The sequence below is a fragment of the Magnolia sinica genome, chromosome 12, assembly GCF_029962835.1.
Source record: "Magnolia sinica isolate HGM2019 chromosome 12, MsV1, whole genome shotgun sequence".
NCBI lineage: Eukaryota > Viridiplantae > Streptophyta > Magnoliopsida > Magnoliales > Magnoliaceae > Magnolia > Magnolia sinica.
The window spans coordinates 45,331,258-45,358,931 of NC_080584.1; the positions used below are offsets into that span (position 1 = coordinate 45,331,258).

Genomic DNA, 27,674 nt, shown 5'->3' on the forward strand with positions numbered 1-27,674 from the left:
ATCCAAAACTCAAAGTAGCCATACAAGAATGAAAACTGCAGAAAGAGTTTCCACCGTTGAAACCTTCCTGGGCTCCATCTTGATGACTATTAGCCTTATACTAAAATTTTGTGGCCATACATACGATTAAACGGTGGTCACTGAATCTCCACTGTTTCCTCTCGTACGGCTCGCTTAGTTTTGGATCCACCTCGTCTCATGTACCAAAAGGATCTAAAAAAACGGATGGACGGGGTGGTTTTTTCAGAAACATCATGGTGGACTCCATGTATGGCAACGCAGGAACTTCCTGCCTTTCGCATGAAATCCGCGTCCTTAAACAGGACGGTACCCTCCGTAATTTTTTCACCTGCAAGACCTGGCCCGCTCATTCTAGCCTAAACGGCAAAAAAGGGCACGAAGGAACTCCTTTCTCCGTCTCAATTTCTTCAAATCTATCTCTGCATTTCCATGGCCGATTTCGAAGCTCCTTCTTTCTCTCTCGGTCTTGATCTCGATCTCGATTCAGATCACCCCGTCGAAGAATCTCTCCCCCAATCAGCTCCAATACCTCCAATCAATGAAACAACCTTCCGCACCTCCCGATGCAACGACGACGGCGACGATTTCCACTTGGTAGGAACCCTAGATCCCGATCCTCCTCCTCTCGTCCTCAAGCGCCTCAGGCGGGGCCCACTGAAGACCCCTTCCTCTTCTGCGTTCGGTCGGCCAGAGTCTTTAGAGCTGCCACTGAACGTCGACGACAGCACCGATGAGTTTTCTTCGGAGGAAGATCGATGGAGAGGTAAGGATTAGAGCTTTTACGTTTTATATGGTAGATGGTGCAACTGCTGGTATTTGTAAACCTAAGGGCCTTTCTGTTGTGCGTTGACATATCTTCATTGATCAGATTTGTTCATCGAGCGAGTCCTGCTGTGCTTGCCTGATGGTGCAAAAATCCCATGAATTCAGCAAACGGATGGGCACTGCTGTTGACTGAATGGGCCAACAGTTGATGCAAACCCGAAAGGGAAAAGTGATGCAAACCCGAAAGGGAAAGCAAATAAATCAATAAGAAAAAGAGATTGCTGGAAAAAGACCCAACAATCCTCTAGCCAAATGCTAGAGATCATGAATGCAAGACGTGAGCAAGCTCAACAGTCCTTTAGTCTAGAACTAGAGATCACAACCGCCCCCCCCCCCCTCAACAGCACCGTAGAGAATAAGAAAATTTAATAAAGAGAATATTAATAAGCTTGTCTTATTCCATAGGCCATAGGTCCTATTTATAATCAACTTTGTTATCTGTAATAAAAGATATGGAATGTAAAAATCTATGAAATAGGAAAGCACCTAAATAACAAAGCATTCTAATTAAGAAAATGACTAAAATAAGAAGATACTTAGATAAGAATATATTTAAAATTATTCTATGCCTAACATAAAGATATGAAATAAAGAGCAGATTTCCTTATCTAGAAATTTAAAAGAAATGGGAAGTGATGACGGGCTAAAAAAGGAAGGTGGTCCTCTTCTTGTACACACGTGTGAAGTGTGCTCGTATAAGATGCGGGCATTTTCTTCGAATCTTGATCAATCGGCACATGTGGCCATTTGGTTGCATAAAAAAGCAAATAAATCAATAAGAAAAGAAAGATTGTGGGAAAGATCCAACAATCCTCTATCCGGATGCTAGAGATTACAAATGCAAGACTGTGAGTAAGCTCAACAGTCCTCTAGTCTAGAACTAAAGATCACTTTTCCTCCCTTTAACAGCCACCGTAGAGAAAAGAAGAAAAATTCATAAAGAGAATATTGATCAACTTGTCTTATTCCATAGGACATAGGTCCTGTTTATAATCAACCTTACAATCTGTAATAAATGGTATGAAATCTAAAAATCTATGAAATAAGAAAGCACCTAAGTAACAAAGCATTCTATAATTAAGAAAATGCCTAAAATAAGAAGATACTTAGATAAGAAAATATTTAAAATTATTCCCTGCCTAAAATATAAAGAGATGATCAATATTTACTTTTCTAGGCTGTTAGGGGCTATCTGCTATCTCAGCAGCGTTGCCCTTCTTCCCTTTCTTTTCTTTTCTTCTGTTTTCCCTTTGTTTCTTTCCCTTTGTTGTTTCTCCACTTTTCCTAATGAAGTTTCAGTTGCTTTAAAAAAAATAAAAAAAATAAAGAGATGAAAGAAAGAGCAGATTTCCTAATTTAGAGATTTGAAAAAAATGGAAAGTGATGATGGCTAAAAAAGGAAGGTGGTCCTTTTCTTGTACATACCTGCGGAGCGTGCACGTGTGGGATGTGGGACGATTGCATCAATTCCCCCCGGCTTGAAAAAACTCGGCTCCGTCGAGTTAATGGCACTTTACTCATAGAGTTCTGGGTTGATGCGCCTGAAATCCTCTGCTGAAATCCATGTGCTGTCGGACCTTGGTTAATCCTTCCATTTGACAAGAAACTTATAATATTCCCCTTGGCGTGTGAAACTATCTGATCATCCAACACGTCCTCAATGATTTCTTCGAGCTGGCGTGGTACCTCATGTATTTGGATAGCCCGTTCTTCCGTGCTCTCATTTGTATGATGTCCAAGATAAACTGTAAGGTCTTCCACATTAAAAATGGGGCTGATCTTCATTTCAGGTGGCAGCTTGATTAGGTATGCATTATCAGCTAGCTTCTTAATAGCTTCTTAAAAATATGGTAAGGACCTGCCTTTCTGGAGTGGAGCTTTGCATAAGAGCCCGCTGGAAACCGCTTAGGCTTAAGTTGCACTATGACTTTATCTCCTTCTTGGAATTGTGCAAAACGTCGTCGAACATTTGCATATCCCTTGTAATTTTCTTTACTAAGGGTGATCTTTTGCCTAACTTCTTCATGTATCTCCTTAACATGCTGTGCAAAAGCTTCAGCGTCTTGGCTCGATCGAGTCAACACTAGGAAGTGGGACTAAATCGATAGGTTGTCACGGTCGCAATTTCAAAAGGAGAGAGAGTCCCGTAGTGCGGTTCATAGAACTATTATAAGCGAACTCAACTTGTGGTAACACGATGTCCCATGAGCTTATATGATTGCCAACCAGACATCGAAGTAGATTCCCAAGGCTATGGTTTATGACTTCAGTTTGCCCATTTGTTTGTGGATGAGAAGCACTTGAGAATTTCAACTTAGTTCCTATCTTAGACCACAAGGTGCACCAGAAGTAGCTCATAAACTTGACGTCACGATCAGATACAATGGTTTTGGGAACACCATGTAGATGAACCACCTTTTTAAAGAAAACATTGGTGATGTGCATGGCATCTGATGTCTTCTGACAAGGGATGAAATGAGCTATCTTTGAAAACCTGTCAACCACAACATAAGTAGAGTCATAGCCACGTTGAGTCTTAGGCAATCCCAAGACGAAATCCATTCTGATGTCTTCCCATGGAGCATCTGGCACTGGTAATGGCGTATAAAGACCAGTATTCTGCTTACTACATTTACCAAGCTGACACGCTCGATATTGACGAACAACGATCCCAACGTCTTCCTTTAAACCTGGCCAGTAAAAACTATCTTCAACCAGAGCTGTCGTTTTATCGATACCAGAGCTGTCGTTTTATCGATACCAAAGTGACCACCTAGGCCTCCTGTCTTGAATGAAGCTCTAGTATAACAAGCTCTCGCAAGGAACTCTTAGGAAGACACAACCTCATGTCGCAGAATAAGTACCCATTGTGCAAGCTATACCTTGGGTACCCGGTGCTTGCACTGGAAATGAGTGTTGAAAATACCTTTCCAAAATCATCATTTGTGGCATAGTCCCATTTAAGTTTTTCAAGTCCAACAACGGAAATTGATAAGGTAGACAAAAGGTGTGACTTTTGGCTGAGGGCGTCTGCTACCTTATTTTCAATATCGGTGCGATGTTTTAGGTTGAATGTGAACTCTAGAAGATAAGCACTGCACTTAGCATGCGTAACACTCAACTTCTTTTGAGAATTCAAATAACGTAATGCCTCGTGATCAGAATAGAGCACAAACTCTCGATGAATGAGGTAATGATGCCAATGCTTCAGAGCTTGTACAATAGCATAAAACTCAACATCCTAAGTAAAATACTTCTTTCGTGCCTCATTGAGTTTCTTACTAAAAAAGGCCACCGGATGTCCTTCTTGGCTAAGAACACCTCCTATGCCTATGTGCGATGCGTCATAGGCAACTTCAAACACTTTTTCAAAATCAGGAAGTCTAAGAACTGGAGCCTCTTTCATTTTTCTGCTTGATTTCTTGAAATGCCTTTGTTGCTGCTTTAGTCCACTCAAATGGACTGGACTTCATACATTCAGTAATTGGCGCCATGATGGAACTAAAGTTTTGAATAAACCTTCGATAAAATGTCGCAAGCCCATGAAAACTACGAACCTCATGAATGTTTACGGGAGTAGACCATTCAACAATAGCCCTTATCTTTTGTGAATCGGCCTTTACGCCCTCTGCTGAAACGACGAACTCGAGAAAGACCACACTAGAACTCATGAAGGTACACTTCTTCAAATTAATGTAGAGTTTCTCATAGTGTAGTACTCTCGTCACTTGGCGAAGATAGTCTAGATGATCTATTCGTGAATGACTATAAATGAGGATGTCATTGAAGTATACGACGACAAACTTGCCAATGAATGACTGTTGAATTTGTGTCATCACCTACATGAATGTGTTAGGTGCGTTCGTCAAGCCGAATGGCATAACTAGCCATTCATACAATCCATCCTGTCTTGAAAGCAATTTTCCATTCATCGCCAGGACGAATTCTTATCTGATTGTACTTGCTTCGCAAATCAATCTTCGAAAAAATTGTAGCATTTGCCAACATGTCCAGCATGTTATCTAGGCACGAAATGTGAAAGCGATCCTTTATTGTTATCTTGTTGATGGTGCGACTATCAACACACATTCGCCAACTACCATCCTTCTTTGTTGTCAGCAACGCTGTCACAACACACGGGCTGAGACTATCATGAATGAACCCCTTTGTTAACAATTCTTCCACTTGTCGATGAAGCTTTGCATGCTTTTTCGGATTCATTCGATATGCTGGAAGATTTGTTAATGACGCTCTAGGTACCAAATCAATAGCATGCTAAATGACATGCATGGGTGGAAGCTCACTTGGTAGTTCATCAGGGACCAAATCCTGAAATTGGGATAGAATGTCCAGAATCTCGGGTGATTGAACAACAACATTATCGACTGGATCGATATTGCATCCTACTAGAGCATACATGATTCCACGTTCATGACTCTCCTCCATGAATCGGGCCATGCTCAACATTGTGGAAGCCAACTTTGCCTCTTCAAGTTCATCATCTTTCATAGGGTTAAGAGTAATGGGCTTTCCTTGGTATATAAAGCTGTATGTGTTCTTTTGACCCTTGTGAGTTACATCCCTGTCATATATCCACGGGCACCCTAGTAATATATGATGTCGCACCAAAGCGATTCTTCATAATAACCCAGAGAGAAGTTGACTAAATACCTCTTAGTCGCAGGGATGAATGTGTCATTCTCATTCACCCATGCAATCTTGTATGGCTTGGGATGTGTTTGAGGTCTCAGTTTCAACTTGTCCACCATGCTTTGACCACGTTTATGCTGCTACCTTCGTCAATAATGACCTTGACAGCCTTTCCACCACACGATACTCGTGTATAGAAATATTCGTTCGCAGCCAATCTTCTTGGGTGTCCTCCTTTGGTGCTGTTAAAATCCTTCTGACCACCAATGATAACTTGTTTTGATTTAGGCCGTCGAGGCTTTCCTCAAGTTCCTACTCATCATCTTCTGGATCATTTGCGTGTTCATCTTCCGCTTGTTTTGCAATGAAGTCTTTTGTCTCGCAAAATTGGACATTGCGAGAGGGACACTTAGTCACACGTAATGTCCATGACCACCACACTTAAAGCAATTGTTGGTCAACCTCCCTTGCGTTACTGCAACAGACTTTCCCTTGGTATCACTGTTTCGGGGAAGAGGATTGGAAGCAGATTGGGCAGAGTTCTGACCGATTTTGTAATCCCGAGGTAAGTTAGTGCGGGGCACGAATGGTTGTGGGCAGGAAGTGGAGCCACTAGTAGTGGAACGAGTGGATGCATAACCCTCGCCTTGAAGGTTACTGCGCCTTATCATCAACTTCTGGTCCTGCACTTTTCGGGCATTTGATACGCCTCATCTATGCTGTTGAGCCGAACAATTACCAACTCTCTTTGAATCTCGAACCGTGGCCCATTACAATAATGCGCCACTTGTTGTCTTCTAGTTTCTGTTGAGCGGCATCGAATGACTAAGTCATAATAACGCTATGTGTACTCCTCCACGGTCAGATTGTCCTGCCGAAGTGTGAGGAGCTCTTGAAAAGAGGTCTCCTCTTAAACTAGCGGTAGGAACCTTCACTTCATTCTTGCTTTCATTTCCTCCCAATTGCTTACGGGAGGAAGGCCACACTGTTGTAGATCTTCTTCGATGACGTACCACCAGTCTTGAGCTACGCCTTTAAGTTTTAAGGTAGCGAAACGCAACTTGACGACTTCTTCCATTTTGTACCAACGGAAATGTCGCTCCAACTTTTGCCAGTCATTGAACACTTTGGGATCCAAATTACCATCGTAATCTAGAATATCAATCTTGATATGCTTTGCAGGATCCGAAGTGTAAATATTCCTTCCTCCTTCAGGATAAATCGGATGATCTTGTCAGAGGTTGTTCATCCCTCTGGCTCTTGGTTGCGCATAGCGATGTTGTCGGGCCCCGTAGCCAGGCTCATATTCTTCATCTTGGAAATTACCATTCCCAGCAGGATGTCTTGAGTCAACATTTTCGGACTCCAATTCTCCATCAAGGTTATTTATAGATGTTTGGCAGGCCCTGTAGGGAAGAACAACCTTCGTCAGAGGTTGTTCATCCCTCTGGCTCTTGGTTGCGCATAGCGATGTTGTTGGGCCCTGTAGCCAGACTCATATTGTTCATCTTGGAAATTACCATTCCGAGCAGGATGCCTTGAGTCAACATTTTCAGATTCCAATTCTCCATCAAGGTCATCTATAGATATTCGGCGGTTTGGATTGATTCCCCTGCTTTACTTTCGAGAATAAGAATACGTCCTTCTAAAACATTCATTTTGGCTATGGAACGGGCCTCTAGGTCATCCATCCCTTTTGTGATCAAATTGACTACTCGTTGCAAGGTTGTGTGGCCATCTCAGGATTGTAAATCGTCCCTCTTCTAGTGTGGCGCATAAGACAACGGGCTTTGGTAAGCAAGCAAAATAAAATATTTTTCTTCTCTCTCTCTCTCTCTCTCTCTTAAGGAAAGAGAGGAAGGGTAATGATGTGGTAGGGTTGGAAGTTTTTTTCTTTTTTTTTTTTTTTGTAGAGTTAGGGTTTGGTGATTTTGAGATGGGGAAAAAAATAGGAAAGAAAAGAGAGATGACGGGTGGATGAAAGGTTAGAATGAGATGAAGAAAAAATTGCCTTCTAGTTTTCCCAAGAGCAGAACTTGCTCTGATACCAATATGATGCAAACCCGAAAGGGAAAAGCAAATAAATCAATAAGAAAAGAAAGAGATTGTGGGAAAGATCCAACAATCCTCTAACCAGATGCTAGAGATCACAAATGCAAGACTGTGAGCAAGCTCAACAGTCCTCTAGTCTAGAACTAGAGATCACTTTTCCTTCCTTCAACAGCCACTATCGTAAATATTGAAAAATAAAATAAAAATCAAAACTAGAAATACCTCTTTTGATGATTGAATTGCTGATTGACTGTCTTCAAAATTATGAAATAACCCCAAAAATCCATGGGCTTAGGCGAGCTTTTTCTAATCTTGTTGGGATTTTCTGTCGAAAATTCCTCCCATACCATTTTCCTGAAAAGAATCGGCATTTTGTGCTTGAAGATGCTTCGAATCGTGATTTTTAGGGTAGAAAAAAATCGGGGGTTTTTTATTTTATTTTATTTTATTTTTTATGGACGCAAACGGGGATTTTAGGGTTAAAAGAAATCAGTTCTTCCCTTATTGTTTACAACATGACTTAAGTTGCGGCCTCGCAACTGTACGATGCATGTACTTTGTGGGGCCCACCTTAATGTGTGCTTTGTATGTCTATGCAATCCATTCGTTTTGCCATGTTATTTTAGGGAATGGGTTGAAAAACGAAGCAAATCCTGATCTCAGGTGGACCACACCACATGAAAAAGTGGTGATTGAATACCCACCATTAAAAACCTCCTAGGGATTTAAATTGTTCATATGGTTACACAGACCTGGATGAAGGGAAAACACAAATATCGACTTGATCCAAAATTTTTCTAGCCCACAAATTTTTTTTAATGGTTGATGGCCACCGTTTGTTGTGTGGTAAGTGGTCTACCTGAGATTAGGATTTGTTTCATTTTTTGACCCATCCCCTAAAATGAGCTATCAAAATGAATGGACGGCATATATAATACAATACATACATTGAGATGGGCTCACGGCCAAGTCCACCCACATCAGTGGTTCAGGGCCACATGTGAAAGACTTTCGCAAGAACTTCTTGCAACGGGAAGCTAGGTGGGGCTGTGGGGTCCATCGTGATGTTTGTTAGAAATCCACTCATTCATCCCTTTTGCCTGAGCATGTTAGGATATGGACCCCAAAAATGAGGCATTCCAAAATTCAGGTGGGCTGCATGATAGGAAAAAGTGGGTAGGGATATGCCTATCATTGAAACCTCCCTGGGCTTCGCCGTGATGTTCATATGTGATCCAAACCATTCATAAGGTCATCTTTACTGGGATGAACTGAAAACACAAAAATATTAGCCTGCTCAGAAACTTCTGTGGCCCCACAAATATTTCGATAGTGGACGTTCAATCCTAACTGTTTGCTATCATTCGGCTGCCCACTTGAATTTTGGATCTGCCTAATTATTGGGCCCATCTCCTAAGATGATCTGTCAAAACGGATGGATGGGCTGGATTGTCTCACAAACATCACGATGGGCCCCATAAAGTTTCATATTGCAAGAAGTTTGTGCAACAATCTGCATGCACAAAATTTCTAGGGTTGCATAAGCGAGTGTGATAGTGGAACATGGGATGTGGGCGGAACCTTGATCGTAGGGCCCACCTTAATGTATGCATTGTATATCCACGCCGTTCATCTGTTTTGTTAGCTTATTTTAAGGCATGGTCACAAAAATTAAGCAAATACAAATTTTACGTGGATTGCATGGTCTACACCATAGGAAACAATGATTATTGACCATTAAAAACTTTTTGTTGGCCACAAAAGTTTTGGATCAAGCTGATATTTGTTTTTTTTTTTTTTTTCCTTTCATCCAAGTTTGTGTGACCTTATTAATAGGTTGGATGGTCAATAAACATTACGGTGGACCCTATGAAGTTTTTAGTGGTGGGTGTTCAATGACCACTGTTTCTTGTTATGTGGTCCACCTGAAATTTGTATCTGCTTCATTTTTGGGACCATACCTTGAAATAAATTGTCAAAACAGATGGATGGTGTGGATGTACAATGCATGCATCGAGGTGTGCCCTACGATCAGGGTCCCACTAAATTGGTGCTCTCAGTAAGCACACATGTAAGGGACACCGATTGCATATTGACGTTGCTAGTGGCGACGCCCTTGTTGGATGTTGCTCTGTGGGCCTTGAAATAATGTATATGTTATTTCTACACCATCCATCCATTTTCGATCATTATTTCAGGCTATTAGCCCAAAAAATGAGGTAGATCCAAATCTCAAGTGGACACCTCAAGAAAATGGTGGTGATTGAATTCCCACCATTAAAAACTTCATGGGGCCTAATATAATGTTTATTTACCATCCAACCTGTTGATTAGGTCAGACACACCTGGATAAAGAGAGAACAAAAATATTAGCTTGATCCAAAACTTTTATGGCTCATGAGAAGATTTTAATAGTGGACGCTTAATCACCACTGTTTCTTGTGGTGTGGTCCAAATGAGATTTAGATTTGCCTCATTTTTTGCCTCATGTCCTAAAACGAGTTGGAAAAATGGATGGATGGTGTGGATAAAACACATACATCATGGTGGGGCCCACAGAGCAGGCAATTCATGTCTGGTGGGGTAGCATCTTGCATGTCCTTTAGGCCAAACTTTGATACTCTGGTAAAGTGTAATGGATGATATGCTAACACAGAAATTTCTTAGAATTTGTAGACGTGGTATACGAGTAGTGAAATCGAATTGTCCAAATTAGGTACCTAGTGTGGATGTGATGGTTGGATGGATGGATGGATGTGATGGTTGGTTGTATGGATTGGTAGGAGCAAAGGATGACTTGCGAACAATACTGTCAACATGTTAAGCAATGCCAGACAGGTGTGTTTTTTGAGTTTCATTTATTTTTACATGTCTTAGTTATTGTATGGTAGTTGCATAATATTTATATTATATAACTCATTTTTGTTACCATTGGAGTGATTTCTTATGATATAATATGCTTTTAGCCCCAATTAAATGGAACTTAAATGTATGCATTCTTTTTTGCATTTTTTTTTTAAAATTAAATTCCTAAATATGCAAATATTTGTATTTAGGCATCTTCTAAAGTTTTACTGAAAAATTTCCCCATTTCACCCATGTTTCCCTTGTTTCTCCCCCATTTCCGGTTATCGGCGATAACGATATTGTATCTTTTATCTCTGGCTAGTGAAACTTGAAGCGATATTGACAACTCGAACACTGGATGTATCATAACAAACCTTGAAGCCACAGAGGGAATGAATCAGTTTCTTTACTACGAGGGAGGGAGGGAGTAATTTATGATTAAAAGGGCCACAGGAAAAGTAGGTTTGTAAAAACGCCTTTAAAATAATAACATTCATCATTTAGTTTACGAAGCGCAGCAAATTTTGGTTATATAACTGTACTATGTTACATGTATACTTAGTTGTATGTGCCACATGTCCTAGTCTGAGCATAGTAGTGTCGTTCTCTAGGAATGAGTAGATGACAGAGTGGGGGTACTACAACTTCATGGTATGCGCTAGATATGAGGTGCTTCACTGTCCTGTTTTGATGCTGGTTCTTATTGAACAGGAATATGGGATATTTCCTGTTGGGCAGAAAGATGAAATGAAGCCAATTTGAAAAGGTTCCCTACTAAGTTCTGATGTTGCCTCTGCTCCCACCTGGGACATTTCAATAAACCAAATGCCTATATTTATGGATCGAGTCCTTCCTGCTTAAAAACCCAAGAAAGTTGGAAGTCATGAAACAGGCCCTAAAACTGCTTTCGGAAACTTGGATGAACGACTGTAATTAATTGCAAATATCCAGTTCGGTCAAGAGGCAATGGCTAAACTGTAATCGCATTTTCTAGTATTAATGAAGTACCCTCAGATTTCAGTTGCATTCCTTTCAAGTGCAACTTGAATTGATGTAATTGCAGATTCATACCCAGTTTCTCTATATGAATGGTAAGGTAAATACAACCTAGTCATTTCTACTTTGTTGAGCTAATTATTGCTAACTAGTTTAACACTGCGTCCATAAAGAGTCTCAGAGGTACAGGCTTTTGCCTTTTCTTTGACTATTATTCATCAAGAGCTACTTTTGTGATGGCAGATGAAAACTCATCTATGCAAAACCGTTCTGCATGTAGCAGTTCAAAGTTTTCACTGCATGGTCAGAAGGTCCAGTCTAGTCAATCTGCAAGTAAGTTGAATGACAAGAAAAACAGACCAGCTTCTAATGCTTCAACCAGCAGAAACTTCGAGGCAAGTAGCAGCCAGTGGATATTTCCAAAATTAACTATCAGCCCTCTCAGAAAAATCCATTTACTGGATTCTGATTGTGATGATCCTTCGTCCATCAATGACCAACCTAAAGATGTTAAAAGGGTTGGTGCATCTGCAAAAGGCAGGCAGTATGACCCTGCCCAATATGTAATTGGAAATCAACAGAAGAAAGCAAAGATCTCCTCGAACATGCCGCAAACTGATGACTTTTGGAAAGATTTCACTCCGAAGAAAAACATAAAATTGGCCACACCTGCTCTGGATGAGTTCTGCGAAGAGTATTTCAGGTCTATGAAATATGTGAATGTTGGTCCGGGTACAAAGGAAGATATTGGTATGAGTAGTACTACGTCACTTGCTTCGAACTATAACTTGGATGAAGCCAAACTTTGTTTTCAGAAAAACAACTTCCGTGAAGATGTGGACCACTGCGGGAGCCTTCCAAATCTGCTTCCACCTGCTTACAGATATTTTCACCACAATGATCCAAGGATTCAGAGATTAGTCCGGGATCGTTTGTGTTACTTTTTTCCAATTGGTGCTACAAGCCAGGGAAGAAACCAGCATTCTGAAACAGCAGCTATTGATTACATGTAATTCAACTCGGATCATTTCTCCTGTTATTATTGAATCTCTTTCTTTTGTGCTTGTCCAGCTTTTAACATTGTATATGTTGTCATTATAGGGGTCAATTTGGCCAGAGAGATACTCCAACCCAATATCCTAGTCAAGTTAATGGAACTGTGAACAGGGGCCTTAAAGAAAGCTCAAAAAAGAATAACAATTTGAATAATTCAAATTTTGAAGAGGCCCCACAACCTTCTGGGAATTGGGTGAACCCCAAAAGCTGGGGTGCCATCCCGAGGCATGCTGGCAAAAAGCGAGTTCGTGCAGATGGCTGTTCTGCTGGTGCTGGTCACTGGTATACAGGCCAGGATGGAAGAAAGGTAAATAGGAGCACTATATACTGACTTTTAGAATGCAGACTTCTTGTGATTCAAATCTGAACTTCTGTTTCCTGCTTATCAAATGCATTCTTGCTTTGCATGCCCCATTAAACTCCAAGCATGAGCCTGTTGTCATCTGCAATGGGGCACCATTTAACTGAAGTTCTTTCTTATGATTGGATTGTGGGAAAAGAAATGTATAATTATTATTCAATGACAGATACCCATGAATTCCATGAGCACTATTGAAACATGGATTCCCATGGAATTGATTTTTGGGGGTCTTGTTTGGATAGCAAGTGAAAATCTCAAATTTCTCTCACAATTTTCACCTCGTATCTTGTGCATGATAATTTGACTTTGGAAAAGACTAATGATTGCTATTTCTTTAGCTCTCCAAACAACGGGAAAGAATGATGGAAAATCCTTTTGAGTTTTCTTTTCTTTTCCCACAATCCAAACATGCACCAAAAGCTTTGTATAAAATATTTATTTGGTATTCTCTGGGAGTTTGGAAATGGAAACCATCCAAATCATGGGCCCATTGTAGATGGAGCATGCACTTGATATTGGATCGATTGGACAACCTTGACCTCATGTTTTTGTTGATATTACAAATCTAACCCTTTTAGTAAATTACAGAAAAAGAAAAAGAAAAGGAAAAAACGGAAAACATATCAGACGCTTTTATTGGATGCTTGTCATATCCTTATACCAAGATTTTGAAATATGGAGGATCTTGTGCTCTACACAGGTAACCACATGGCTAACAGACTGAAAGGGAAAAAAGGACACGTGCAAACACAAAACACATGTGCTTGTGCACACACTGAGGAAGGGAGTTACAATTGATGCTGTTTACCGTCTAACTCTAATCTAGAGGAAAAATGAGTTTATTAGTGTGTTAGAAATCCAAAAATATGTGTGTAAGATGTCTTATACAAATATGTATTTGTACATTTATATCCTTACTACTACAAGGAGATTGGTTGTGGAGTTGTGAAGTCATGTAGTTTTTTCACCACTTTCAAGGTATTTAGTGACAGTTATTGCCAGCACTGTTGTCAAATCGCATATGCGATCGTGGCAATTGCATATGCCTGTGCGCATATGCGGTTGCATATATATATATATATATATATATTTTAAATTTTTTTGAAAAATTAAACAAAAAAACAGAAAAATAGGGGGAAAATAAGAAAAAAATGAATAAAATATAAGAAAGTAGGGGGAACTTTCCTAATTTAATAGATAAATAATTAATAAATAAATTAAGTAAAATAAAACCAATTAAACAATGAATTAAATATTAAGTCATCAACATTCGACAATATAGTTAACAAATATCAATCAACGATTCAACATTCAACAATCAACACACTTAGTAAGTAAACAAAATAAAGAAGCTATTTATTTATTATTGATCTAATCATCTACTATATACATTGATCTATTTGCCATTGTGGCATTTGATCACCACCACCATCGTCATCATCATCACCATCATCCGAGTCATCTCCTTCTTCCATATATACTTTTTCTTTTATTTCTTCATCATCTGTATGTACTAAAACTCCATTAACATCCAATGGTGGATTTTCATCTTGATTATTATCATCTTCTCCTTCTATCTCCCCAATCTCTTTAACGGGTTGACTGCTACTACTTGCCCGCCGGCTCCCCCCATCCTTAGCCTTTGAGTGGTACCTTCTCCGCGTGTCGATTCGTATACGACATCTTCAACTTGCGTCCATGTCAGGTCATTTCCAGCAAATACCGGGTTCTCTGTCTCTATAAGCCACTCGTTATCTGCATCTAACTCGTCTAAGCAGATAGGGTTAAAGATACCAGGCTTTTCTTTCCTAGTTTGGAATTGTTCTCGCAATTTTTGATTGCATGGGATGAAAACCAAGTCGTTGAGCTTTTTTTGCTCAAGGCGATTCCTTTTCTTGGTATGAATCTGCATGAAAGAAAGCGCATTTGATATTAACTATTTAGGTAATTAATTTAGCTTACGCCTTACACTAAAAAATTGAAGTTTACAATTACTAAACTTACTGCCTTGAACGTGCTCCAATTGCGCTCGCAACCACTGGCAGAACACGTGAGTCTAAGAATCCTCATAGCCAGCTTCTTTAGAGCTGAATCCTTCCTGTTCAGGTCCACTCCATAGGCAGCCCACCAGTTAGCTGAGAAAAACAGTTTACGTAGGTTAGAGTCACTTTGTAGATTACGTTGTAAAAAACTATTTGTAAGACTGACATTCATAGTACTTGGTAATTTCATTGTTCGATGCTTGATGACGATATCCCTTGAGAATATGCCTTCGCTCTTTGTATAGAAGTTAAGTAAAGTTGAGATCTTGTCCTGTTTTTCTCTATCTGGAATCATTCTTTCCAAAACATCAATAAATCCAACCATATGCATAGTGATTCTGCTGGATTAACATAAGTGAATAAACAGTCTGGGTTAAGGATGTAAGCAGCCAAATACAATGGAGATGACATTTGGCTGCCCCATCTTCTATCTATAATATCTATAATTGGCTTGTAATCACGATCTCTATAGTTAAAATGGTTCATGATCTTATTTCTCGCCCTCTCCATCGCATCATATATGTAACCCATTGCAGGCTTGTCATCTCCATCCATCAATTGCAACACAGTGACTAAGGGCTCGGATGCTTTTAGTGCCTTTACCACTTGTGTCCAAAAACTTTACGAAAAGATTGTTTGTTGAACCTGTTTCCCTTCAGCCTTCTTTGACCAAGGCCCACTTGTAAAATCGGCCGACACTACAAAGCTTTTAAGTTCTAATTTTTTTTTGCATGTAATATTTATAGTGTTAAAAAGGTTGTAGCGAAACGGGTGATTGCTAGACATAACAAATTACCCCCAATGTGTTTTCTCATTCAACTGAGAAGAAGGGCATGTTTGTACATAAAGACCGTGATTCTTCTAGCCCTTGCAATCATATTTATAAATAACTTACCTATATCTTTTAACATAAGATCAACGCAATGGGCCGCACATGTGGTCCAAAATAAATGACGCCTCTTCTCCATAAGAAGACGACTGACCATTACATATGATGATGTGTTGTCTGTAATTACTTGTATAATGTGTTCCTCACCTATTTCCTCAACTACATTATCTAGTGAGCTAAACAAGTATTCTCCAGTATGCGAATGACCCGATACATCCACAGACTTTAAGAACATTGTCCCAGCTAGACAATTTATCAGAAAGTTAATGAGAGACCGACCGGATCTATCGGTCCATTCATCGACCATGAGCAAGGTGTTCCATAACGGTAACGGTGGTTGTAACGGCCACAACCGTTACCTTTACGATACGGGGCATAACAGCTGTTACGGCCCCGTAACGGCCATTACGGTCTTTTAAAAAAAAAAAAAAAAATTATTGGAAAAAACCTCGAAAAACCTGTATCTGCTTCATAATGTTGATTAAGAAGTATGAAAAACTTGTATATGCCCCGTAATAGACCATTACGGGGTTGTTATGACCTTTATAGGGGATGTAACGTGCCATTAACGGCAATTATGGGTCATTTTTTCCATAATCGTTGTTACGGCTGTTACGACCCCGTAACGCATAATGGTTGCCATCGTTACCTTTACGTAATGGCCTTTACGGCACACCATGACCATGAGTAAACACCCATATGTTTTCCACGGTTTCTTATATTCAGTTATAAAGGATCGTGTAATATCAACTTTGGTTTCAGGCATGTCTTCCTCATTTCATGATATGAAGGAGGTTTAAGCCCATGTCCAAATTGACCTATAGCCTCAACCATAATTTTGAAGCTTCTCGATTTAACGGCATTGAAAGCAATGCCGATTTGGTAAAACACTTAGCAATATATTGAATAGTGATTTTTCTATCTTTTTGTTTATACCGGTTTTCTAAAGTTGTTTGAGCTGACCCTTTGCCCCGACTCCTTTGGTCGACCACATCCTAGGGATGTGGTCTGCACCATCTATCCATGGGCCCATGCCCTCGTGCTCTTTTCGAGACCGTTGGTTGTGGTTGTAGTCTAGACCGGCCTGTCGAAGTAGGAAGAGTGTGACTAGCTTCATCTACATTAATTACGTTTATATCTTTATATGCGTCTTGTTCCATATATTCCTCGTTGTGTAGGGCACTATCACATCTCTTTCTTGATTGTTTAACCATATACTCCATGATCTACCCTCGGATTTTTGGAGTAATTTTGTCGCATGCTTTTGCATTTGATCCCGGTAAATGTGAAAGGTGTTGTTTGTGTCGCGCAATGCCACCGGAACCCACATACCCACATAACTCATATACTATGTGAGTCTTATCCGAAGCACTACGATAGTGTTAGGGTTGCACATCGAACCGGTAGAACCGTGGAACCGGATCGGAACCGACCAAACGGTCTGGTTTGGTCCGGTTCCAGAGTGCACCGGTTCCGATTCCGATTCCAAAAATTAAAGAACCATTTAGTTCGGTTCGGTTCTGGTTTGGGGGTATGTAGAACCGAATTGAACCGTGATCCGAACCATGGATCCGAACCGTGAATCTGAATTGTGGATCCGATCTGTGGAACCGAACTTGGAACCGAACCTGGAACCGTGAGTTTACAATATATTTTAGTTGTATATTTGACTCATGATTTATGGTTTACAATGCACTCTTTGCTTGTTTTCATAAATGTATTTTTTCACACCATATACAGTATCTAAATCATTCATCAAGTGGATCACAACACGAATGGACATGGGCTAAATTATAAAATAGAACATGCAATTGGGCCGGATTATAAAAAGCTTAGAACCGTGGAACCGATCTGGAACCGAACCGGTTTTCACAGTCCGGTTCCAGGGTGCTAACGGTCCGGTTCCGGTTCCGGTTCCGAAAATCCTGGAACTGTAAGGAATGGTTTGGTTCCGGTTTCACCCCATAACCGGACTGAACCGAACCTTGTGCAGTGCACCCCTAGATAGTGTGCGTACTTCCAACCTGAGTCATTCGACTTGGGTTTCAAGGAGGAAGACATTATGTTGGTGTGTGTATTGATTGTAAGTTTTAAACTAGTACTAAAAAGTAAAAACTAAAGTAAAGACTAAAGAGTCAAGTGACTAAAGAGATGAGAGAGAGAGAGAGAGAGATTGACACTTACACTAGTAGTAGAAAGGGAGGGAAAAGAAAATGAGAAAGAGAGAGAGAGAGAAGGAGAAAGAGAGAGAGAGAGGGAAAGAGAGAGTTACACCTGCTTACACTTACACTAGTAGTAGAAAGGGAGAAGGAAAAGAAAAGGAGAAAGAGAGAGAGAGTTACACACTTACAATTGTAGTAAAAGAGAGGGGAGAGAGTTTACACACAATTACAAATTTACAAAAACACAAAATTTTCACTTCTCGTCTTCACTTTTGACTTGAGTCTTGAGTCTTTAGAGAATGTTGAAGACTTGTGTTGTGCTCTTGTAAGTTGTAACTAACTTGTAATAACTTGTAACTTGTAACTTGACAAACTCATAAGTAACTTGTAAGTTGCGTTGTAACTTGTAAGTAACAAAAAAAAAAAATGTTAGAACTTAGAACTTGGAAGAAACTCAAACTATAGCAAACTAACTTGCAACTTGTAAGTTGAGTCTCTAGACTATTGAATGTAAATAAACTTTAAGAAAGAGAGATAGAAAGAGAGAGTGGTGGGTGTATGAATATGATTATGATATTTAGAACTTGGAAGAAACTAGAAAGAGAGTTCAATTTCAATGTAATCTTGAATCTTGCTTGCTTTATTTTTTTGATTCTTGAATCTTTGTCCCTTGATTGAAACTTCAAACTTGAAAGAAATATGGATGGAGCTTGGGCCTTGGAATTATGTAAGAGAGAGTGTAAGAGAGTAGAAAATAGAGATAGAGAGAGAGTTTGAACTTTGAGTGTATGTAGGAGTGTTTTGAATGCCCTTTTATAGACTAAAAATACAGTTTTTTTTTTTTTTTTTTAAATTTTATTTTAAAATTCCCAACGGTCAAAAAACGCTCAGATTTCTGACCATTGGCGAATAAGCGATTGCATATGCTGTATGCGATTGCATACATTGCATATGCGATCACATATTCTCGTATATGTGGCATATGTGATCGCATATGTGCAGAAATCGCATACGCCATTGTCGCATATGCGATTTCTAGCTGAGTGTGCGTATATGCGATTGCATATGCGAATGTGCGATCGCACATGACAACAATGATCGCTAGTCATTGGACTGTTATGGCTCCACAACCGTTGATTTTTTTAAAAGAAAAATTGTGAAAAAGTCTTAGACAAATTCAGAAAAAATAAGAGGATTCCATATGTAATTCTTTTTTGGTTTTGAACATGTTTATGATGGCGTAACGGGCCATTATTGATAAAAATGCTCTCTCTGGTCGGCTGATGACATTATTAACTCGAGAGGCTTAGACTCACTCCAAAATTCATATATTTAATATTCTAAATATCTAACATCAATATTTTAGTATAAATTTGAGAAGTTTTAAAATTGAATTAGGATGAATATTGTCAAGCCAATTCACTCGAGTGCCCTCAAAATGTCTTGAAATTCATGCAATCTGTGGAACTCATCCCACTAACACATATCTCTAACCATTTGACATCATTTCCCACAAGATTTGAGGAAAAAATTAAATTAAATTCAGATGAATAGAATCAATCCGACTTGGGACCATTCAAAATGCCCCCCAAAATGGGCTGAAATTCATGCAAACTATGGAATCCATCCCATTGATGCATATATCCTTAAGCATTCGACATCATTCCCCTCAAGAAATTTGATAAAAAAGAAAAGAAAAAATATCTGCACTATTCATTCCAAAAAATACTTGGAATTACCGAAAATACCAAAAAGATAGAAACAGATATGAAAAGCATTGATTTAGTGCATGCGTGTGTAGATCTAAACTCCATACATGTATTTGAGCAATCTATGCTCCAAATATTTTACAAAAAATAAAAATATTTTTGAAAATTGTTGAAATTTATATAAACACCAGCAAAAATACAAAACAAAGAAAAATGATCCAAATATGGACAAATCAAACACAAATCTAGCAAGATTTGGTCAATTTGGTTATATAATGTTGAATCAATACATTTACAGTAAAAAGAAAAAAAATAAAATGAATTTTTACCTTTTTTGATTTCCCCCAAATTTGGCTCCGGATTTTTTATTCTTAAAAAATGGCTTTGATCTTGTGTTTTAATTTTAAAAAAATGCACAATCTAGTTTAAAGTGGGTTAAGCATAGTCTCAAGAAGAAAAAAATGTCAAAAAGAGAAGGAAAAATAGTGGAGAAATGAAAAATTGCCCCGAAAATGGGCTCATATATGCGCAATGGACTGTTGTGGGCCTGTTATTGTCTGAAATGTTTGATACGAACCCTTATGACCAAGGTATTGAAAAAGGGTCATATAATGGCTGTCATGTTTGTAATTTAATGGTAAAAGTGTGAACTTTTATGCGTTACAGGGCATGCTGGCTGTCATCGGAAAAAATGGCCCATAATGGCCGTTACGGGCTGCTATAGGATTTTATTTTATTTTATTCTTTCCAAAGGAAAAAGGCTTTAATGGGCTAACGTCCGTTAAGGCCTGTATCGTAATGGTTTGTTTACAATCCTGTATTGCGTAATTTTCCATGCCCTTACTGTTACATAACGCCTTTTATGGTCATTATGTAACTGTTTTGTATATCTTGACCACTAGTTTTGGTAATGCTCCTTGTTTATTGAGTTACAAATTAGCAACTTTATTTAAAAAATATATATATATATATTTTGAGAGATAATAAGCTACCCCCAAACACACACACACACACACACACACACACACACACATATATATATATATATATATATATATATATATATATATATATATATATAGATAGATAGATAGATAGATAGATAGATAGTCTTGGAATTGCAAGTGGATTTCACGCATAAGCCTTTCGTTGGAAGATCCTGTGCAAGGATTCTGTGTGTGGCCCACTATGATGTTTGTGATAAATCCAACCCATCCATCTGTTTTTCGAAATCATTTTAGGACATGCGGCCAAAAATGAGGAGGATCCAAAAATTAAATGGGCCACGTGAGGGGAAACAGTGGAGATTTAGTGACCACCGTTGAAACATTCATATGGCTACAAAAGTTTTGTATCGGTTTATGTTCCTGGTGTTTTCATTTCATCTTAGTGAAAATGACATTATAAACGGTTTGGATGGAATATAAACACCAACGTGGAGCCTATGAAGGTTTCAACGGTAAGCATTCCTTTCCCCATCGTTTCATCTCGTATGACCCACTTGAATTTTGGATCCTCCTCATTTTTGGTATAATGTCCTAAAATGATATCTAAAAATGAATGGACAGGTTGGATTTCACACAAAGATCACAGTGGCCCCCACATAGAATCCTTCCGCGGGATTTTCATTGGAAAGGCTTTAGCAGGAAATCCATGCCCCCTGGGTTTGGGAAACGGACTGGCTACTCCCCCGCCACCAGCCAATGGGGGTGGTCGGTGCTATGTGGGCCCCACCATGATGTCTGTGTTTCATCTATGCCATCTATCTGTTTTTCTAGATCATTTTATGGTATGAGACCAAAAATGGGGTATATCTCAAGCTCAAGTGGACCACATTATTGGAAACAGTGTTGAATGGACGTCAACCATTAAATTTTTTTTAGGGGCCATAAAAGTTTTGGATCAAGCTGATCTTTGTTTTTTCCCTTCATATGGGTCTGTATGACCTAATCAACAAATTGGATGTCAAATAAACAGTACAGTGGGCCTTAAGATGATTTTAACCGTGGGCATCACTCTCCCCACTTTTTTCTGTGGTGGGGTCCCTTAGAGCTTTTGATCTGCCTCATTCTTTAGATAATTGCATAATATGATCTCTCAAAATGGATGGACGGTGTGGATATAATACATACATCATGGTGGGACCCACAGAACTTCGTGACGTCACTTCAGCTACTCAACCTCTCATTAGGTAATCCGCGTCCCACTCCGAGATGGAAGCGGATTGGCTGGTGTACCACACACCAGCTATATAGCTGGTGCATTAATGTCAACAAGTTCTGCGGGTCCCATTATGAGGTATATGTTATATCCAAAACGTCCATCCATTTGGCATGCTCGTCTTAAGGCTTGAGCCTAAAGATAAGATAGATATAAAGTTCAAGTGGACCACACTACAAAAAGCAGTTGGGGATTGAATGTCTACCATTGAAACCCTTTTGGGGTCCACAGAAGTTTTTGATCAATATGAAATTTGTTTTTCCTCTTCATCTATGTATTTGTGATCTTATTAATAGATTGGATGGAAAACAAACATTATGGTAGGCCCTACGAATTTTTTAACGGTGAAAATCATTATCCTCGCTGCTATTCTTGGTGTGGTCCATTTGAGCTTTGGATATGATTCATTTTTTGTTTAATGGTCTAAATTGATCTCGAAAAATGGATGAACGGTGTGGATATAATAAATAAATCATTGTGGGCCAATGTAACTTTGATCTCCTTTGAACCGTTAGTACAACTCGAAGCTCGAGGAGCGTCGGCGCTTGTCTTCCCGCAACACGTATCTACACCAGCTATATAGCTAGTGTGTGGTATACCAGCCATTCCACTTCCCTCCTAGACAGAAGGGGATTGCTTAGCTTACTGAGTAAACTGTGTAAGGTCCACCATGATTTATTTATTTTGTCTTCTCTGTACATCCATTTTCCCAAATAATTTTATGGCTTGATCCCAAAAATGAGGTATAGACAATGTTCAAATGGACCACACCACATGACTGTTGAAAATTTCTTCGGGGCTACATAAGTTTTGGATCAAGCTTATATTTTTGTTTTCCGTTCATCCATATCTGTATGATCTTATGAACAGGTTGGATGACAAATAAACATCACTATGGGGCCTAATAAGGTTTCAACGGTGGAAATCATTATCCTCACTTTTTCCCCCCGCATGATCCACTTTATCTTTGGATATGCTTCAATTTTGGGCTCAAACCCTTAAATTAGATGGAAAAACGGATGGACGACATAGATGAAACACATACATCATGGTGGGGCCCACATAGTACCGACCACCCCCCATTGGCTGGTGGCGGGGGAGTAGCCAGTCCATTTTCGAAACCCTGGGATGCGGATTTCCTGCTAAAGCCTTTCCCACAAAGATCCGCAGAAGGATCTTGCGTGGGGCCCACTGTGATCTTTGTGTGAAATCCAACCCGTCCATTCGTTTTTAGATATCATTTTATGACATTATACCAAAAATGAGGAGGATCCAAAATTCAAGTGGGCCATACGAGATGAAACAGTGGGGAAAGGAATGCTTACCGTCGAAACCTTCGTAGGCTCCACCTTGATGTTTATATTCCATCCAAACCGTTTATAATGTCATTTTCACTGAGATGAAATGAAAAAACCAGGAACATAAACTGATACAAAACTTTTGTAGCCATATGAATGTTTCAACGGTGGTCACTAAATCCCCATTGTTTCCTCTCATGTGGCCCATTTAATTTTGGATCCTCATTTTTGGTCGCATGTCCTAAAATGATTTTGAAAAACGGATGGACGGGTTGGATTTATCACAAACATCATAGTGGGCCCCACACAGAATCCTTGCACAGGATCTTCCGACGAAAGGCTTTCGCGTGAAATCTGCTTGCAATTCCAAGAGTCTCTCCGTGAGTTTAGGAGAGTCTTTTTTTTAAAGACTCTCCCTCTCTCAATGCAATTGAATCCCAGTTGCTCTCCTCATCTTACGGCTTACATGAAGTCTCGCACATAAATTCCTTGCGGTATGGTTTGCAGGAGACCATTACTCTCTCTCTCTCTCTCTACACACACACACACACACACACACACACACACACACACACACACACATATATATAGAGCTGTGTGGGCCCCACCATGATGTGTGCCATATATATATATATATATATATATATAAAAGAAGCACGCTGATAGGGTTGAAAAGAATTACTAAAATATTTGTTTTAGTTGTACTAAAATTGTGCACTAATTAGGTTTCCAACTTAAACCTGTTTCCCCATTGAAAATGGCAACTACCCGTCATATATGGAGTTTGGATCTACACATGAGTTGGTGGAGACATTGTAGTGTGTGTGAGTGATCCAGGGTTCAAACCCTGGTAGTGTTTCCTTAAAAAAAAAAAAAAAAAAAACAAAAGAAAAAAAAAGGAAAGGAAAAGAAAAGAAAGAATGCTCCCACCTGTTAAACTGCAAATTGGTATTCTATGTGATTATTTCTAAAGTGCCCCCACAGTTAGAAATCAAATTAATGCCATTGACTCCATCCTTACCCTTCTTTCCATGTGCATGGAATGTGGCAGCCACTAGTTATATATTTACATAGATGTAAGTTATATAGCTCATTTTCTAAGTGTAGATGCGTTGATTTTAGTTTTGTGCATGTGGTGGTGTGTGATGCCACTGTGGCTAGCCGTAAATCATGAAACATGGGCATCTATGATCTACCTATGGTGCCTAATGCCTAGATAGGTCCATGTGAAGTGCTAGACTCCTTGTTCGCATTAAAGCAGTTGAGCCTAGGTGACCACTTTGTCAGCTATGTGTGGGTTGGCATGCACCGAGGCTTTGTGTATGCATGCGCTTGAAGACACATGCATGTAGGGCATGCGTTGGTCTGTTATTGGGTGCGGATGCCTGCTTCCATGCATGAACAGGTGTCTTCATGCTTCCCTGCATGGACAGGTAGGTTCATGTTTGCTTACATGCATTCACTTCAAGATCTGTGCATGCATCGGTTTGATTGGTTATATTGACCTTGTACTTTTACCTTCTACAGGTTTATTTCACTAAAAATGGACAAGAGTTGACAGGGCGAACAGCCTATAGGCATTACAGAAAGGTAAGTTCACTGAAGTTGCATGTAAATATTTGTGCATCACCAATGTATTGCTCTTGTTTCTTTCTTTTTGGTTTTGTATGACATGGTAACCAACCTATACATGCTTTCTTTTCCCCAAATATATAGACACGCACGCATGCGTATCTATCATCAATTTTCATGCGTATGGCTCTTTATAGCCATGTTGACACAAAACTTCTAATTAAATGATGTGCATTTGAGTTTCGCATGATTGGAGAAGGAAAATTTTCACAGAATGATATAATGGCGCCAATATCGTAATGCTTGCATGATCCATAGAAATTCCTGTGTGTGTTTGCACTCGCGCGCATGCATGTAACATTGAATATTTCTGTGTGCGAGGTTTTAAATATCAGTATCGGTGGGTGTAGGACCCAAAAAATGATAGAATGTGGTGTATCAGATCTGTGTTGGATGGTAGGTGCCCATATCTGCCAAAAAAATTTAAGCATAAAAAAAAATCCCGAAAAAATAGGAAAATAGGAAAAATGTAAAACATCAAGTTCTAGCCTTTGTGTGCATGTCTCGCCTTAAAAAGGGGCGGGGATACCCTATTGTCATTAAAACAAAAACATGTGATCATATAGCAGACCATTCTTTGATAAGAATGCTGTTTGTCAGCTTTATGTGCTGAAAATCAACCAAATAGGTCCTAATCAAACACAAATCAACCATGTTTTGCTGTATTACATATGAATACAACAAAAATAAGATGCAAAAAAAAAAATAAAAAATAAAAAAAAATGATGGTCTATCCCCTATTCTAATATTTCCCGAAGTGGTCCATTCCGCTTCTATTCAATGAATCCCACTCACATTGTATGTATTGATATCAAAATAGGTCTAGATCTAGTCTAAACTTAGTTTATAAGTTTTGTCTCGAAAGATGAACATTATATTTAACAGAAAAGGCAAAGCCAAAACAGAACAAACCTACAGCAGGAAAAAGAAAAAAAAGGAAAGAAATAGAAAAAAATAAAAATAAAAATCCAAAGAACATCCATACAAAAGAGCTGGCAGAACTCTTTAAATCAACCCTACAGATGCTTAAGAAGCGCACTCCTGAAGCCCCTGGAAAACTTTACAAAGGACCCCACTGTAATGAGAAGACTTGTTCTCAAAACACCGACTATTTCTTTCTAACCAGACTGTCCAAACAGCTACTAGGAAGGCAATTTTCCTACCGGTCTATTAGCTTTGTCCATGGTTGAAATGAAGAAAGAAGTGGAAAAACAACATAGAAACTGAAAATAAAAATTTCAAAATGGGGCTTTTATGGCTGTATCGGCTTGTCTTCACCGTAACAGTCATTTATCGGTGCTGATATGGGGCATATCTGCTTGTATCAGCCAATATGGCCCATTTTCTCTTAATGGAACCGTGTTCCCCACTGTAACACATAATGGGGGTGACCAATTGCGTTATGTAATGGCTGATACTTCTGTTACATAATATGTATTCAAAACCATGGTAGTGTGCCTGTCACGCACACATGCATGTAGGCGCACACGCACATATTCAAGTCGGTAGTATCTAAGTGGTGCTTCGGACATCTTTGTAATGGATTGAAAACTATCTTGTAATTGTTTTGTTCACACAAATTGTTACCCCTGAATCATTGGTTGTGGAAGCTTCCATCATGCTAAAGTTTCGTATGATAGAACGTAGCTAGTCCATGTATAGTCGCTATCTGTCTCACTCTTCATCACTTTCCTAAAATAAAAATTCAAGCTGCCCTTATATTCTCTAAACCATGAATATAAGATCCTACAAAATAGGAATAATGCGTACATATTGTATATAGTAGATGCAAAATCATACGAAATTCAAAGCATAAGCGCAAATCCTATAAAATAGGTACTATGCACTTGGGAACATGGTTTGCATGTACCTACTCGAGTGATGTAGCCATTCCAATTCATTACATTATTGCACACTTGTTTGTGTGAAAAATGATGAGGTATTTTACAATGCTTGGCCTGAGAATACATATTCCGCTTGGGTTTAGCAGGAACATGTATCAGGGATCCAAAAATTTGATGCTATGTGCCCCACCGTTGGTGGCCCATGCACCAAAAATGACCTTTTCTGTATTTTCTTTTCTGATATTCTATTTGCTACTCAGCAATTGAAAGGTTAGAACAGCTTCAACAGGGATGTTTTTGGTGAATCGGTCATCCATCCATTATATATATATATATAACCAAACCATGTAGTTTTTATCACCAAACCATGGGCCCTGCTTGTGCAAATTGAGGCCTTGGGGACAGTGTAGATATATTGGGCCGAGCATTTTTTGGTTCCTCAAAGATGATAACAGTTTGTGCCTGATGTTGCATACTGCATATGGTTGGCATATTTTGTTACCAACAGGAGAATGGTGGTGGATTCAAGAGGGCGAGAAAGAAAGCTGCATCCAAGAAGAACTCAAACAAAGCTGCATCCAAGAAGAGCTCAAATAAAGCTGCTTCCAAGATGCGATCAAATAAAACTGGTATCAAGAAGAGATCAAAACGATGAGAGAGAGAGAGAGAGAGAGAGAGAGAGAGAGAGAGAGCTTGGTTAAAAGGCTCAGTGACACGGATGGACTCATCTGGTCTTGAGTTGAATCTCAACTTGCCCCAAGTCAGTCTCAACTTGCCCCAAGTCAGAGGTGACCGTGAATTGGTCTGACTCGATTGGGTCGGCGGTGACTCGTCCGGGTGATTCATGGTGTCGAACTGGATCTGGTCCAAGTCCAAGTTGATTCAAACAGTGGCACGAGATTCATCCCAGTCTTAAAACCATGTGTGGAGAGATGTGCCCGCTATTCAAGATTGCGTAATGGGAGGGTTGTTGTAAGTCTTGTAATAAACAGTGTATAATTGTAATGTGGTTGTGAATCCGAGAGCACTTGACTCTTGCGGTCATGCTCTCAGTATGGTCTTATGTTTTC

General features: G+C 39.4%; 1 protein-coding gene across 2 annotated transcripts; it reads left to right on the forward strand.

Annotated features, from left to right (window-relative positions):
* The first annotated feature begins 297 nt into the window (after positions 1 to 297).
* LOC131221295 (uncharacterized) lies at positions 298 to 27,262 on the forward strand. 2 transcript variants are annotated; one of them, XM_058216504.1, is made up of 5 exons: positions 298 to 784; positions 11,635 to 12,400; positions 12,493 to 12,754; positions 24,656 to 24,718; positions 27,113 to 27,262. In XM_058216504.1, the coding sequence occupies exons 1-5, from the start codon at positions 451 to 453 to the stop codon at positions 27,257 to 27,259; spliced, it is 1,572 nt and encodes a 523-aa protein (XP_058072487.1). In that variant the 5' UTR covers positions 298 to 450; the 3' UTR covers positions 27,260 to 27,262. The 2 variants fall into 2 exon arrangements, with proteins under 2 accessions (XP_058072487.1, XP_058072488.1); XM_058216505.1 differs by lacking the exon at positions 298 to 784 and adding an exon at positions 10,301 to 10,386.
* Positions 27,263 to 27,674: the final 412 nt, after the last annotated feature.